The sequence below is a fragment of the Excalfactoria chinensis genome, chromosome 5 (genome assembly GCF_039878825.1).
Source record: "Excalfactoria chinensis isolate bCotChi1 chromosome 5, bCotChi1.hap2, whole genome shotgun sequence".
NCBI lineage: Eukaryota > Metazoa > Chordata > Aves > Galliformes > Phasianidae > Excalfactoria > Excalfactoria chinensis.
Window position 1 is genome coordinate 33538006 of NC_092829.1, and position 16695 is coordinate 33554700.

The 16695-nt window shown below is 38.6% G+C and overlaps 1 protein-coding gene across 1 annotated transcript; it reads right to left on the bottom strand.

Moving 5' to 3' along the window:
- Positions 1-85: 85 nt before the first annotated feature.
- Positions 86-16647, bottom strand: CHP1 (calcineurin like EF-hand protein 1). The gene is made up of 7 exons (XM_072338474.1): positions 16447-16647; positions 12133-12205; positions 6317-6397; positions 5298-5425; positions 4461-4522; positions 3267-3389; positions 86-2025 (listed from the first exon to the last, which is right to left on the bottom strand). Exons 1-7 carry the CDS (start codon positions 16511-16513, stop codon positions 1972-1974), a joined length of 588 nt encoding a protein of 195 aa, XP_072194575.1. The 5' UTR covers positions 16514-16647; the 3' UTR covers positions 86-1971.
- Positions 16648-16695: the final 48 nt, after the last annotated feature.

Below are 16695 nucleotides of genomic sequence, written 5' to 3' on the forward strand. Positions count from 1 at the left end.
AATTCATCCATAAAGCACGCTAGCACTATTCCACCGGTACTTCATTTTTCAAGCCTGAGGATGACCAGTTACAATAAAGAAGTACTTTGCTTTGGTTTGTTTTTTAATACAGTGGAAGGTTTATTTATGGATTGATAAATACAATATCCAGTCTCACTGGGACAATAAGGCACAACTGTAGGTTACAACTATACAGCCAGAAAATAAGAGCAAGACGTACTTTAAAGCAGATCACAACACTTACAACTTCCAAAAAACACTTTGTTAACGTTATTACAACCCTATTTTACATGACAGTCAAAACTTCCTCCCCATACAGAGGTTCTTGTTTGCTTCAGGACTTGTGCTGCACTCTGCAAAACAAAGGACAGCATTTTGCTTTGCAATTCCTTACTTTAAAACAAACCAGAAATCCTTCAGAGACCTGCGTGTTGTTTTACACAAGTAAATGATTCAAGGAACAAAGAAGAAAACAGAATGAACATCCGAGGGTACATGGAGACTGGCAGTATTTATAGAAATATTAACAACAAAGGAGCAGCTGTAACAACTGATTCTTCAATAAAGAAGCTCTTAGGGATTTTGGTTTCACAGAAGGTCGTCCCAGAGCACAGGTTGCTCCAGCTGAACTAGGTGAGATCATTTACCAATCTAACCACAGAAAAGTGCACTGCTGTTGAACCTTCGGTACTTTCGACATCCTGTTTTGATCAGGAGCAAATATATTAACTGCATTAAAGGAAAGATAAATGAAAGGATAATTATCTTTAATAATTGCAGAGAGATTTATCTAGAAATATATCCTGAAATATCACTAGTACTCAAACTCTTAATATGTACTTTGCAAGAGATATTTGCATGCCCGACCTTCCATAAATACATCTAGCACAATCAACACAAATCTAAAAGACCAGGACTTCCGTATTGGAAAGTGCAAATAATCACTAATGTCCAGGTCACTAGAATTAAGAAAAATCAGTAATGTTTCATGACACTTATTGGGGCAGTGACAGAAAGACAAATCCCAGCTTTTGGCATGAATAGTTTTTTTGCATTATCTATGCTGGTAAACACGTTTACACCTTCAGAGGCAAAGCCACTCAAATGGGAAGAGGGATCTTAGAGTAAAGCAATCTGGAAAAGGTACTTCATGGTCCACTGGCTGTCAAGCCTGGAAGTTACTCATAGGAAAGAAACATTCCAGCAGCAAATGCAGAAACAATTTAAGTGACTTAGTGCAGAGTTCCTATTTCCTTTGAAGACACCGCTGTGTCCCATCACCACCGTGTCCCATCGCCACCACGCATTCTCCTACTGTGCCTATTCTCCTACTGTGAGCCAATCCCCAAAAGAAAGTCTCCACACCACACCTCTGGACTGCTATCATGCATTCTGTGCTAGTTTTACAATGATGCCATAAGAACAATATCACCTTTTTGTAGAAGTCAAGATTTGAAAGCAGGGAAGAAAAAACAAAAAACCATAAAGAGCCAACCAAGGAAGAAAGAGATGGCTCTGATGTGAAGCTGCTACTGGAAACCAAGGTGAATAATTCTCACCACACCTAGTATTTGAGTAGATGCTTGTCTCCAAAAAGTGTTTCAGAAGGCAGTTCTGTGGCATTTTCTTTTTTCCATTCTCAGATTCAGAGCTCAGAAGAATCAGTTTGTGGATTAAACTGCAGTACACAGGAAGGAGAAACATTTACTCGCAACACAAAAGAAGACAAGGGAAGAATTAAAAATTAAAAACGGAAGGATTCTTTTTAACACTCCTTTCCAAGTTCCATGGCAGCTATTTCTCTTAGTTCCTGATGCACAGGGAATGTTCACATTGGTAGAACAAACCAGTGAAGGGTTGGAGATGTATTTTATATGCACCAGTAACAACGCTCTGGGGGAAGGTGATAAGGAAATAATGAAGTTCTATTCATTGTATAGTAAGGGTAGAAAGGAATGGGTTCTCCATCCATCAGTGAAGAAATCGAATACTCATTTTCTGCTCTACATCCACCTTCTCCAAAACCTGCAATAAAATCCAGAAATAGTTATTTTAGTTAATTGACACAACATACTTCTTTCCTGCAAGTAAAAGGAAGATGGGCAGGAACATGGAGCATCTTCAGTTTGGCATGACATTCTTCCATCTAGAGACTACAATGTTTTGCTGCAGAAAGAAACTCCAGCTGTTTAAACCTGAAGAAGGAGGTCAACTAAAATACAACTGACACAGGACACCAATAGCCCAGAGAGGGCTGAACTATTCTTAAAAGTAGACTGTATAAGAATGCATGGTGAGAAAACAAAAATGGACTAGAAAAAGGGGCACAAGCAGTTGAATAAAATAAAGAGCACAGCAGACTATTTTAAAGCTGAATTTAGAGTAAGTTATGTTCTAAGAGATTCCCAGAGGTCATTTAGTTCACCTCTCTCAGACAGTACTTATAGCAGGGCCAGCTAGATCAAGTCGTTTAAGGCCTCAAGCAGTTGTTTTAAATCTCTCGAAGGAAGGGGGGTTTTATATCTCTAGCACCTGATCCTAGTAAGCATTTCCCACATTGCAGCTTGTCTGTGCTGCATCGTTTCATCTTTGTTCACATCCAGGATGAGTCTAGTTCCTGTCATCAATCCCACCCTGCTAGGTTAAAAACTGTTACTTGGCAGGACCACTTTTTTCTGCTGACTACATAATGGCTCCTTGCAACTAGCTATTTCTGACAACCATCAGAAGACAATTAACAGGACTACTGCTAGAAGTTTGTATATTAGTATATACTTAGTTGTGTAACAGATAAAATACACAAGTGAAACCAAATCAACACAACTATAGCAGAATTACTTTGCTGTTAACTAGTAGTCAGCCTATTTGTGTAGAATCAGCACTTATAACAGTAATATTACATTGTTTGGTGCATTAAAAATCTCTATTGCCTCATTAGTTTTAGGAGTATATTGCTATCTCTAATTTTTAAGCTCTTGTCCCTGTTACATTAAACACCTTACTCTAAGAGATAAGTTTCATGCAGGATCTGATGCCTGAAGTAGTCTTAGCAAGAGATGAACATTCTGCAGTATGTTCAGTGCTGTAGCTCATGCTAGAGAAACATACAGACTAATTATTTGCACAATAATATCTTAAAAAAATCTGTCCTAATAAGCCAAATGCAGGTAGAATACTTGAATAATTTATTTTTCCATGTGCATTTAAGTCTGAATGATTTGTTTGTTTACTGCAGTTCCATTTACTTAAGTATGTAATTTACTAACCTTTACAAACTCTGCAAAGGAGATGGCACAATCCCCATCCTGATCAGCTTCCTGGATTGTCCTGTCAGCAATGCTGCCAAGTTGCTCATCTGAGATGTTGACACCAACCATCATCCGTAACACCTGTAATGTATACAAGTCCCTGCTTTGTTTTTTTTAAATCATGAGTGGTATAAAACCACAAGTATTCTTAATGCTGTTTCTCATGCATGCTGTTCTTTTAAGTCAAGACCTAGACAACCCAAAGATCTCCATGGAAATACTTCTAGACATTTTGGGTAGATTTTATTATTACTATTATTATTGGTTCTTTATATAAGGGATTCCAGGAAAGAAAGCTTTCTTCTTCAGCCAGCTTTTTCACTAAGCAGCTGAAAGGCACAGAAGTAGTAAAAAACAAACAAACAAACTCAAACTTCCAAAACCAGAAAAGAATAACACTTCGTTCCAATGCTTCTAATTTTTCCCCACAAAAATATATGGATACTTGATTTGAGTGTCTACTGTTCAAAATGCTTCCTACAGGAATTTTCTAAGTATATGCACAAGTGATAGCAGTCATTACTCCCTAACATTTAGTAAAGCATCTTCTGCACAGATTGAAAGTGGGCAGTTTCAGTCAAAAGCAAAACCTTGTCCTACATAAAGAACCACAAATTGCCATGTCTATTTCCCAGGATTAGTAGTATGCAATTACTCCTAGCTCAAGCTTAGCTTAAATACATGCAGCCACTGATGAACTTTGATTATCTTTGCTAGTCTTCACTGCATTTACACTAAGTTTTGTTCTACTTAGTGAGGACAAAGACAACCAAAATGATTGTATTCACCCCAGCAACGTCTCCTAAGCTAAAAGCACCCCTGAAGATGCTCTTATGGGGCTTTAGTTTATTTGTTGGATTTTTAAGCATCCTAACCAAAAAGGCCTTCCTTTTAGGATTCATTTCTAGTAAGATCTTATTGAGCCTAACACTGTAGTTTAAAACCAAATCTAGAATCCCTGGTCTGATAAAACAGTCTGGGCTACAAAATGAGGTTAAGGTTTCATGTACCTCTGGTTTAAAGCTTTAGATAACAAATAGCCACAAATTCCTGCAAGAACTTCATTAAGACTGTTACCAACACCCCTCTTCATTCCAAATGGTGTGAAATGTCAGATGATGGAATCATCTGAAGTCATCTCAAGTTATTTACCTGAAGAAGCTCATCCCTGGAAATCTTTTCATCTTTATCTAGATCATATAACCGAAAAGCAACTGCAGGGAGAGAAAAATAGTACTGAATTCAAGTGCCATTCTTTTTCTTTCTGACAATTACCTACAAAACTAATAATAGCTCATTATAAATCATTTTAAGATAATTAAGGTAGAATTTTGATTCGCTACACAACTCATGTTCTGTTGCATGAAAAGTTATTACCACATCCAGGAATATTATTGCCAAGAAGTGAGAAACATTAAGTACATCCTTAAGTACTCAGCAGTTTCAGAAGTATTCTACCTGCAGAGTTATTTCTTTAAAGCCCTGAGCCACAGTGGCGCTAAGATATATTCAGTGCTTTAACTTCAGAGCCAGCCATTTATTTATTTAACATTTGTTCACTATCTACAACTATACTTTAGCTGAAATTAACAACTTTTAAGTGCTCCAGGAAGCGTAGCCTAGTGCATTCAGTAAGCACTCTACTACACAGAAGACTGGAGAAAGAAAAAGAAAAGCCCATTCATGTACAAAACATGACTTCTAAATATGAAATAATCATTGCAAACCATTTTTAAACACTTGCTATGAAACCTTCAGGAAAAGACATATGAACTTAAGATTCAAACAATTCTATCAAACTTTACACAAATATAGGTTGACTACTGACATTCTGGACATGCAAGACTGCAAGTTCATTTAAAAAACAGGTTATTATAGGATATCATTCCACACAAAAAGACTGTGTAGTAAATACTTAACACCTCTGCTCTCTTCTCAGAGAAAGAAAAGAATATGAATTGCTTCTAATAGAAGTTTCACATTTCTTACAGTGGAGCTTGTTACTTCGGCTATTCAGTGGTTCAGGTCCATTCTGGTCTTTGCTCTTTTCATTATCTTCTATGGGCCGGAAGTGGGCTAGTGTCCTCATGAATCCACGGAAATTCACTTGGTCCTCTCTGCACAAGCATTTTAGCCAGTCAGCTCCAGCACAGTTCACATGGGATTTTTATTTCAATAAAAAACAGTAAGAATGTCTCAAGTGTCCATACCATGGAAATTCTTAATTCCTATCTCTCTGGGGTTTAGCAACCTGTGATTAAAACCAGCTCTGTGCAGCTGTAACCTGGGATCATACTTCTGCAAGGAGTGAAGTGTGACATGAGGGGAAAAAACCTGCAAGAAGTCTTGTTACAGGCCTACTCCCCTCTTTGCCTACAAGTGGTATTTAAATTCAAGTTTTCACCCTTTGCCCTTGCCTAAGTTATCCTGCAACTACACCCAAGTCTAGCAGTATATCTTACTGATCTGAATCCTGGCCTACAACACTGGAAATCTCACTGTCTCTTTGGATTCAAGTTGCAAGTGTCACAAGCTACAGCTTCAGTATGATGGAAATTAGAAAGCAGAAGTTGATCTGTTAACAAAGGCACACTTAGAAGGCAAAAAAGCTGAATTTGTTAAAAAATTCAGTTCAAAAAATTGAATTTGTTAACTGCAATACTACTTTACATAAGGTATTACTGCTGCAAGTTTGCTTTAAGAATCAAAGTCCATGCCCTTGACCCTCTTAAAAAGGAGCATAGCAAGAAGAATGGACAACAGTGACATGCAGGCAAATCTCATCACTCAAAGCATATAAAACTCTTGTGAGAGAAACAAGAGTCTCTTATTATGTAATGAAAACATACAGAAGAAGCAACATACCAACATGACTAGGAGAAGTTTGAGATGTTCAGTTAACACTGAATTCAAATTCTGTGCTTTAACCATCATCTCTTCGCTCCTATTAGAGCTCCTAACAAACTACATTTTGTGACTATTCACCAATTCAGGCGGTTGGAACTCACCCTTCTGAAAAAAATGCATTGATAATTCGGTCTCCCAGAGGATTTATGGCAAGCTCCGGAATCCGCTGGAAGTCTTCACGGCTAAGCAAAGCAAGAACACAACAAGTCTGTATAAACAAGCACGCAAGTCACAGGAGAAAAAACTGCTTCATAGGCATTGAGATGCTAACACTATTTGTGCTAGAAGCAATCCTAGAAACAGTGCTCACTAGTTCTCAGTTTAAGGATGGAAAACTTCTGAAATGGTTTAGAAGGAAAAGTAAACTTCTTTAACTACATATTCTGAAGCTACATCTCACAATGATTTCTCCAGACTAGTTCAGTCCAGATTCTAGGACAGTATCATGCTATGCTCCTCCGCATATACTTGCAGGTGATCTGTACAGTTTAGTTTCACAAAAGAAATTCCTACATGATGAATGCCAAATTTCTTTTATTCTTTTTTTTAATCTCCCACTAAGAAGCATTTCTACTTTAAAACAGAAAGTTTAGTCCTAGCCTGTGTACTAGATGCAGCTTCACCAATTCATCGCCAAGATTCACTGCTCTTGTAAACCATTCTCCCTTCTGTTCATGATTATATACAAGCACATAGCTAGTAAATGCTCAGCTATGCTTATATTGATACAGCTTTCCTGAACTAGAAGACAAAATCTATGCTGATCTAAAATAATGTATTCATGTCAGTATGATCATAAAAACAGGGTCCATTGTATCATTAAAGTTGCCCTGACAACTTTTTCTTCCAGCCTAACAGTATCTCCTTGACAGGAAAGTGGAATAATCCCATTGTGGTCAAGGCAGACTCACTAAGCAATTCTCTGTGAATACCTCCAGAAACAAAGGTTTTTTCACTACAATAAAGCACAGCAGTTCATTAGTACAAGATACATTTCATGGTCATCTGGGCTTTAAAGTACAATAACAGCAACACATTAAGGCTACAAAAACAAACAAAACCCACAAAATCGGCCCCCCAATCCCAGCCTATTCTGTCCGTGTGCATAACTTAACAGTTACTGCCTGATCTCTAGAAATACTGGCTGTTCCCTTCAAGTCAAATGCAATTCTGCTATTTCTGGTTTGAGTCAAGCTTTCAGTCATTCAGAACGTGCTACTTTAAAAAACCACCCTCACAAAAGTGAGTCAGCAACAAGTTTGCACTAAAGAATCTGGCAGAGGAAAGCAAAGGAGAACAAACCTACTTAAGTATACTGACCTCTTTAATATCAGTGTGATCTTAAAAACAGGAGGAAGAAGGTCAGAGAAAGATCAAGCAAGATGTTCTGACTGCAAATGAACTCTGAAGTATTCCTAGTACTTAGTTACACCACAGCACTGTTAGTCCCAATTATAGTACATCTGTTACAACATGGCTAAAACTGTTTGACCTTCTAACAGAATGACCTGATCATATTTTTAAATCTACATCTACTCTGACCAGGTATTATTTTTAATTGGCAAAGTCACCATCTGCATAACACAATCAACTTGTTACCCTACCCTTCAGGACTGTTACCTTTTCAAGCTATAGCTGAAGGGTAGAGCGTGCATTAATGACTCAGGCAGGAGAAGCAGTGATGTGGAAAATGTGCACCCCAGAAACAATATTTCAGCAACATGCTTCAATGATAGAATTTAGAATCAAAAAGCAGCAACTGCTCTCAGATTCCATTCAAGACAAAAATCTTAATGCTTAGAAGTCTTCTACTTGCACATCACTATTTCTTAGTATCAAGCCTCAATTTACACTCAGCATTCCAACCTCCAGTTCCACTTTATAGCAGGAGATTAACAATTAACCACAAATAACTCCCCAGGTTTCAAATCTATTTGTCCTGTCATTATCAGGATTGCAGTAGACCATTTTTGCTTGTAAAGAGAACATTACTGAGTGAGTGGTTATAATTGAAATAGCTTTAACAGCCATAAAAGTAAATGAATGCAAAATGCAAGTTATCCTCCACTCCATAAAGGAAAACTTCCCGCAGTCATTTGGGGCCAACTTCCTGCGGCTGAGGCTGGAGCTTACAGGAAATCAGATGCCCTCTGCTTCTTCTGTTTTGGTGACATAGCAACAGGCTCTTTTCACATGGCTATTTCCAGGGCCCAGATGCTACTAAACCCTTGCTTAAACATAACATGCAAAGCAACCTTTAGCTGCATGTTATTATGAAGACTGAATGTTTTGTATGTATGCCAGAGAATTCATAGTTTGCAGCAAGGAAATTCTGAATTTTAAGACTGGACTCTTTATTTTCCTTCCATTATTTCTGGCTGTCTGCCCTTTTACTTCAAAATGAGTGGGTGAAGTAAAGTAAAACAGTAAAAGAGGAAGAGATGCCCAGATTGTGAAGACAATAAGAAATGCTTAAACTTCTAGAAAAAAATTAAAAGGATATAATCTGAAGTAGATTAAATAGCAACGTAGCCAGATTTAACAGGTTACTACTGAAAAGACATTTTATTGTTCTCTTCCCCATTAACATCAGCTTTAACATTCATCAGACAGCCTGATGGTCTAAAGCACCTCATTAACAAAAAGGAAAGCTCCCCACCTTCCTCTTCTCCATTCTCCCAATTCTCATCAGTTAATCAGAGCTGCTTCTGTTTGCAAATACCATCACAGCTAACAGACGTGCTGAGAGCATGGTGAAGTGACGAAGAGTGATCATTCTCTTTTAATATCCATGCCAGCCATCTCATCTAACTCCATCCTTACACAAAGATTGAAAAAGTTTCTGAACTGGGGAATAATTGCTTTATAAACTTTAGGCAAAGAATGCCAAAAGTAAAGATGGTTAGAAAAAAAGTGATAGAAAGCAGTACAAATAAAGGAATGCACAGTCAAGGACAGAAGCATAAACTATTATAGTAACCTATCATTCACTGATCCAAAACCATATGCTGCCTGCTTTGCCAATTTTAAACAAAGCTAGAAATCCTTCACAATCTCATAAGCAAAGGCAAAGAACTCCATACTCAGAGAACTAGCTCATACACTGTTTTTAATGCATGCATGCACTAAAAGTTTGAACTATTAAGAACAAGCCTAAAACTTCCTCGGTCTGAACTGATTCAGCTCACTGACAAAGGTCAGTAGATGGCCCTGATAGCTCATTACCCTTCTCTCAGCACCAAAGGCTTTCTCAAAGTTCTCCAAGAGACACAGTCTCTTGGGGATCTTGGGATCAACATTTTTAAGTGCAGAATTTGCATAAGTAGCACAGTATGTCTATTCTAACATCAGCTTTCAGAACACTTGCCTTCTCTGCCTCCCAACTTTCCAGGCTAGACCAATTGCTTTAGAGCAAAAAATACTTTTGAAGTGTTTAACATGTAATTTCCCCAGTACAGAAGTTGACTCCATATGAGAGGCTCCTTACCACAATATTAAAATAAAAAAACAAGAACAGCTACCCTGGCTTTTACACCCTGTTTTCATTCATATGGCACAAGTCAGTTTGGCAATTTTGTTTAAGAAAACAGAAAGATATCATGTTTTCTCCACACTTCTAAAGAACTGACAGCATTTCACCAGTTGCTGAAGTTGTAATCAGAAGATTAAGGGGTAGGAGGGGGAGGAAAACAACATTCATTCAAAATCAGCTGATAGCAGTAAGCACAATAACTTCTTGCTTACCCAGAAGTTCTTTGATCAGTATTTCAGAAGCCATGCTTTCTAAGCTTCTGACCCACTACCCCAGCACTGTTTTTCAGGAAATACTTTTCCATTACTTAAACTTAATGACTGCTTCCACATATTGTGAGTGCCATAACAGGTTTCAAAATCTGAATGCCCCTCTAAGACAGCCATGGCGGGGAGATGGCCATGCTCAGGGGCCAAGACTGCAAGTTAAGAGCACAGTTTGCACATCTGATGATTTTTCCAAATGAATTTCACTTTCCTAAATACCATGTGATTATCAACACAGAAAGTTAAACATCTCCTGGTATTTAACTCTATGAAACCAACCACTGAGTAATATGAATCATTCACAGAATATTTAACTATTCCTCTTACACAAATTTAATACGATCACTTTGACATTTAAAAAACTTTAAATTCACCAACTGAGTTCATAGAAGTCAAAGGGAGGAACTGAGAAAGTATGTGCATAAATCCAGGTTCCAAACGTGCTGGACTGTTCTGGGTGCCATCATCTTTAGCCAGCAAAGACAAAATCCACATGCAGATTTTGAAGATGCTGTTAGTATTCACTCCAAGTAATTCCATTGAGACATCAGTAGGATTTTAACCCATAGATTATCACCTAGTCTGTTTGACACAATAGCCTGCATTACAGTTTATGACACATCTGCTTAAGCCTGTCCTGTCACTGAAGAAGTTCCCTCCCCTCCCATGACAACTGTTTCCACTCCCACACTCCATTTTGCCATTCCTTCAACTATGTCAGTCCACGTACTTGCAGTACAGTTCAAATGACTGGAGTCAGGTTAAAAACATCTACACAAACCAAACAGGGATGAAGTGTACTTTTAACCAAAACTAATCACTTAGTCCTGTTTACACAACAGGACAGCACAACTTAAATGTTAACTGAGAAGTTGGCAATTGGTGGCACCTTAAGGAATTGCATGAGTCATGGAAGTAAGTGGCAGGAAGTAGTTTTATATCTAGACAAGTCCATAGGTAGGTCTAGCTTTATAGGCCATTCTAGAGCCACACTTTGCAAGATCAGATCGTGGAAAAACCCCAGGTGATCCTTGAATCTATGTTTGCTGGGTTTGGCAGCAACAGAATAGCTATGAAGAAAATTAATCCCATTCCCACCAGACCAGTACACAATGTTACGAGGTCTCTTTCCTCTTCCTGCTCTTTCCTGCATCATCTCAAGCTTCCTTTTGCACTGGTTCCAGCATATGTGGCTGTACAGTGATGTGAAGCAAAACCTGTCTGTAAACAGGTCAGATTCCTTTTTTGTTCATTCTTTTGGCAAGTAGCAAAGCACAGCATCTACCTCATGTTAGGTAAGAGCCAGCTCCAACCAGCTCAAAAAAGGATCTATCAAAGGCCAAATCTGAGGCAGCGTGCAACACTGTTTACAACTATTAGAGCATAATTAAGACCAGGGAAAAAACACTGCACAACAGCAGCTGTTAAAGAGGAGTGAGAAAGTGAGAGAAACAAACTATAAGCCTTTTCATCACATTTTCTCTCCCCATTCTGTTGAAGAGGAGCAAGAAAACAGCAAGGTAGAGCAGAGCTACCAACTAGTGTGAAACCACTATAGACTGCAACTAATCAGTTCACTTTTGTATAGCTTTGGAACATCTTGTACTTGTTAGCCACTACAAAGAAAAAAAAAGAATCAAATGAGAACTTGTTTAGTCACTGATTTAGTTCCTGCACTTTCACATTATTTTTGAGCATATTAGCAGACACTTGTTATTAAAGACATAAGGCATCATAAATAATTAGAAGTTCATGCTCTCAACTTATCTTTCTTTTGAAAGTCAGGACAAAGACAACTTACTGGAACAGTTCTTTTAATAATTGTCTATGAACTAGAAGCAGCTTATACTATAAGTGACAATCAAAAAAAAATATGGTTCAACACTTCTAAACATGTTGTTAAACCCTGAATATCAACTCTGAGCTTTCCTGGATTAATTACTACAAACCTTCAGCTCTACAATAAAGATAACAGTTATTTAGAGTACCTTTATTCAGTCCAGCAATCAGATTTCTCAGTGAGTCACCAAATGGTAAAAACATGTACACACATCCTGCAACAGCAAGCCACCATTACAGACATATCAACAGAAATAGACAAATCAGTGTCAGTACCTACCTAAGAGTGCCATTTTCTCCTTTGTCTAGGCTGGTGAAGCGACTATACAGGCGAGTGATCTGACTGTGGGAGACTGAAGAAAGAAAAAAAAAAAAAGAGCATGTCAGTGATTCCTTACAGGAGTACACAGCACACTGCACCAAACTGCTCTGACAGGAGATTTGAATCACGGCTCCAGTGTATTTTCTTTATTTCTTTTCTTGCTGGAAATTATCTCAACAACAGCCTTCACCAGTCTTTTCATGTTGTTTCTCTGCTTCTAGAAAGTGACTAGGCTTGACACCTGATCACTTTTTTTCCCTTTATAGGATTGTCTGAATCTAAACAGTTTATTCATTTTGTGGTTCACTAAAGTATGTTGCAGGCTTCTGGGACAATGAGTTCAGAACTGAAAAGTAAACTTCTGAAGAGGTTCAAGAGTGGACTAGAACACAAAGCAAGCAGAAAGAAGAAAAAAGAAAAATCACTGCAGATGAAACCTGCAATTTACAAGAGATATTCCAAGGCCACTTGTTAAATTTAGTACAACAGCATCAACATTACCGAAATATTAGGCATTCCAAAGGTACCAGACATCCAGCTCTTTAAGAGGAGTCCATGGTTAGAACAGGTGGGAATCTATCTAGAATATTAATTCATATAAAACTGACAGAATATGTTGGCTCTTCAGAGCTCCCTCAAACCAAGTTAGTGAGTACATGAAATGAGACTGAATTGAGCTGTAATGTTTGCTCAGTAAAGGTGTGATTCCATCCACTGTTGAACTAGCACATGCTGCAATGTTTGGATTGAATTGTTTTAAAAGCCTTTACCAGCCCACATACAAAATTTATTTGGGAACAGGTTGCACAGCACTTGTCTGATCAGTAACAACTGAGGTAATTTTTTTTCTTTATCAGGTCTGTTATTTCTCCAGTCTATTTGTTTAGGTTCAACTGCTCCCTCTTCTAGGATGACCTGCCAACAGCTGTTCTTTTTCATGTCTCCTAAGCAACCTTCATTCTTCGCACTGGGTTGGGCAACTTGCTCAGATCCACATAAGGCAACTTCTCTCCCATCAAATAGGGCAGCTTGCTCAATTTCAAGTTAAGCAACACACACACAGAAGTAGATAATACTATTTTCAAGACTTCTAACATCTACTTTTTACTGTTTTAGATATTATACATGCCATCATAACAATAGATTACGAAGTGAGTATCCTGAGGTTACACCTTTGGTAAAAAACTTTCAACTCATCCATCTACCATTTTCAAGTCAGAGTACCCAACTCCATTTTTGGAACATCTCCATAGCAGAACATGATTGGCACATATTGACAGAAGACAAGGTGTTTGTTACTACCATACTGGATAAACAGCATATCAAAGCAATATAACAAAGGAATATGATTCAGATCCAGCACTGCACTCTTTCTTAATTTCCTATTTCTCAACCTTCATGAAAGCTGCAGCATCGGATGATTTTCAAAGTTTCCTCAGGCAAAAGAATCCTCTGCTGACCAAAAGAAAACCAGAACAAGGTTTACAACTTACCACTGCTTCTTATAAACAAAAACTAAGACAAAGCTACTTGAAACCATGACTTTAACTATAATACTCTCAATAAGGTGTTACTGAAGTTTAAGTCAAGCCCTCTAAAAGAGCAGCTTTATCTTCTATTTTACTTTTGCTAAAATAATCAGAATGTTTTTAGTAGGTAGATATGCTGAAACATGACCAAAACACTAGCACAAAATCATATAAGCATACAGTATTTATCCATTTCTAAATATATCAAAAAATGTGATATATCCAGAGGAAAAAAAAAGATCAAACCTGGAAGAGCACTGCAGATTCAGGGTTCACTTTTTTTAAAGCATTCTTAGCAGTGACACTACCTTTATTCCATGGTATATGAAAACATAGCTCCTAAACATGTAAATAACTGTAAGAAAACCCATCACCTCTTACCACTGGAATAATTCTCCTAAACTCTCACATAAATGTGAGTTTATTATTAATCCTTAGGTGAGCAGCTTCAAAGCACGGAAACAAAGAATATGAACCAAAGGGTTTGAACACTGTTACATTCCAATGGCTTTCCAAAGAGCTTGCAAGAATGTTAAGAAGCATCTTGCACACCTTACGTGTTTTTAATAGCGATTACTGAAATGACAAAGTATTTTTCTCTCAAACTGGAGATTATCTGCCAGTAAGCATAAGTCTTAATGGGCACATCTGTCCCCAGTTCCTGGAAGCACTGCCTTTGCAGATGTTTCTGAACTCACTATGCTAGTGTGTTCCATCACAACATAAGGGAAAATATAATACAGAACTGCAATATGAATTTAAAATTTCATTCAAGAGATTTTGAGTGTCATTGTATGGCTTGTGAAAGACTGTTTTAAGTTCCCCTGAAGATAGCTTTTTAATCTGTTCAACTAAGAAACACTAACACAGTGTTAGTATTATCAGCTGTTCAGTTTTGTGCTATGTAAAATTCAATCACAAGGATTGCTGAATTAATTCCAATAAGTTAAATGTTAGGTTTGCTCTTTTGTACTTACTCCAGACAAACCGGAACAGACATTTTTCTCAAGGAAGCTAAAACAGAATCATTCAGAGAACTTACCACACCAGTCCATGAGTGGCAAGCAGTACTGCCAAAAAACTTATTTCAAGAAGTCCCTTTCTCAAACTCTTTAACAAGTTAAGTATCATTAGCATCAAGTTTCTAGCAAATGATCACCTAGTCTGTTTAGTAATACTATTATAGTATTCTTCCTACAGACTTTGTTCCAGATAACTTCAGAGTTCTGTATTTCTCCTATCTTGTACCTCATGTAAGTATTTGCACCTGTGTGAAGCATGTAACAGTTCTACAGTTTGGTGGAATCTACCTACAAAAGTAGAAAAGGCAGAGAAAAATGCATTCTTAGACTCCATGTACAGACTGGAGGGAGGAAGAAAAAAAAAAGAATTTGATAAAGTTAAGAGGCACTTTATGACAGCTCACAAGCAAGCATGAGTCAGAGAATATCTGTAATACTCCATTAACCAAACCGCATTTTACAACAGATAAAACAGAGTAATAAAACACAGAAATTAGGTAAATTCAAGCCATAGATCTTAAACCTTCTTTAACCCATAACACAGGTAATTAAGGAAAGCATTTAGAGGGCAACTAGAGTTTGAAAGGTTTATAGCTCATATGGTCATGCCTATACAGCCATCTCAATTTATGTAGCCATTCAAGAAATAAAACTCTACAAATTAAACTGAATCAATAATAAATCAAATAGTAGCAGGAAGGAAAAGAATCAAACTTCCTGGAAAAGCGTTCCAGATTTGTGTTTTCAAGAGCACATTAAATAGCAAGGCCACCTCCACAGCACGGATTTTTGTGGTTAAAAGGAATATAAAATGCAGACTTTTACATGCTCAACTGTTTATCATAGCTCTGCTGTACAAAGTTCACTTGACATAGGGATAGGATCATGGAAAGTATGTTAACTCACTCAGCTGACCAATACATTGGCCAGTACTACCTTAGTTCTCCTGTATGCCTTTTCTGGACCCACTCATTTCTCTGCCATAAATAAACTATTACCTAAAATGTATATAATACAACATTTTGATTGAAAAGAAAGCAAAGAAAAAACCAGCAAGCATAAGCAGGACAAACACACTTTAAGAGACACTGATTTGCCAAAGAACAGCAGGAATAAAAAGCAAACAGCAGAGCAATACCATGATATCACAGCCTCTCTGCTCTGATTAGATGGAAACTAGCACTGAATTTACCATCACCTCTCACCCTAAGGGTGGGTAAGGCACTGTGGAAGCAGCGGGTGCCCCATTACTAGGTGGGCCTAAGACTAGTCTGGGTGGGCCCAGGGCAGCCCGAGCTGATGGGGACAGCCCTGCCTCACAGCACGGGGTTTAAGGGGCAGCTACAGTAACGTTCTCCCAATTGTTGGCTAATACAATAATTTACTTTTCTCTTTATCGTTGTTCAATACAAGACTTCTACAAGTTACACTAGGTACCCTATATCCTCGATAGCCTTAGCTTTAGTGGTAACGACACAACTAACACTCAAGAAATGAAAAAAAAAAAGTACTACACAATGAGAGAGCAAAGGCCTTTAGCCACCGTGAAGCAGGCGACGACCCCAACTCTCGGGTGGGCCTCTGCAGGCACTTCCACAGCCCGCCCAGGCGGCAGCACCACGGCCTTCCCATCCCCAACCCCATCCCAGGAGCCGTGAGGGGAGCCCGGCCCAAACGCTTCCTAACCAGAGGGCAGCCACCTCCCGCCACCACACGCTTACAGCCCGTCTCCTTCTTGATCTCTTCAATCTCCTCATCCCGAAGCAGCGTAGAAGCCCGGGAACCCATTGCTGCAACCAAACGGCAGCAACAACACCTCAGCCCCTCGGCCCGAGCCCGACGCGGCGCACAGCAACGCTAAGGAGGCAGCGGCGGCACGCCTCTTATGGCGCCGCTCCCGGCCCCGCCCCGCCGCCCGCCCCTCACCGCCTCACGGCCGCGCGCATGCGCGCCGCGCACCCGCCTCACGG

What these genes read in the sequence shown, in the direction of transcription:
- CHP1 (XM_072338474.1), bottom strand. Translation starts at nt 16,513, where the DNA reads ATGGGTTCCCGGGCTTCTACGCTGCTTCGGGATGAGGAGATTGAAGAG. An exon ending in GGAGAAAATGGCACTCTTAG is followed by an intron (nt 6,398 to 12,132) that starts GTAGGTACTGAC and finishes TGCTTTGCTTAG; the next exon opens with CCGTGAAGACTTCCAGCGGA. An exon ending in CCGAAGTAACAAGCTCCACT is followed by an intron (nt 4,523 to 5,297) that starts GTAAGAAATGTG and finishes CTCTCCCTGCAG; the next exon opens with TTGCTTTTCGGTTATATGAT.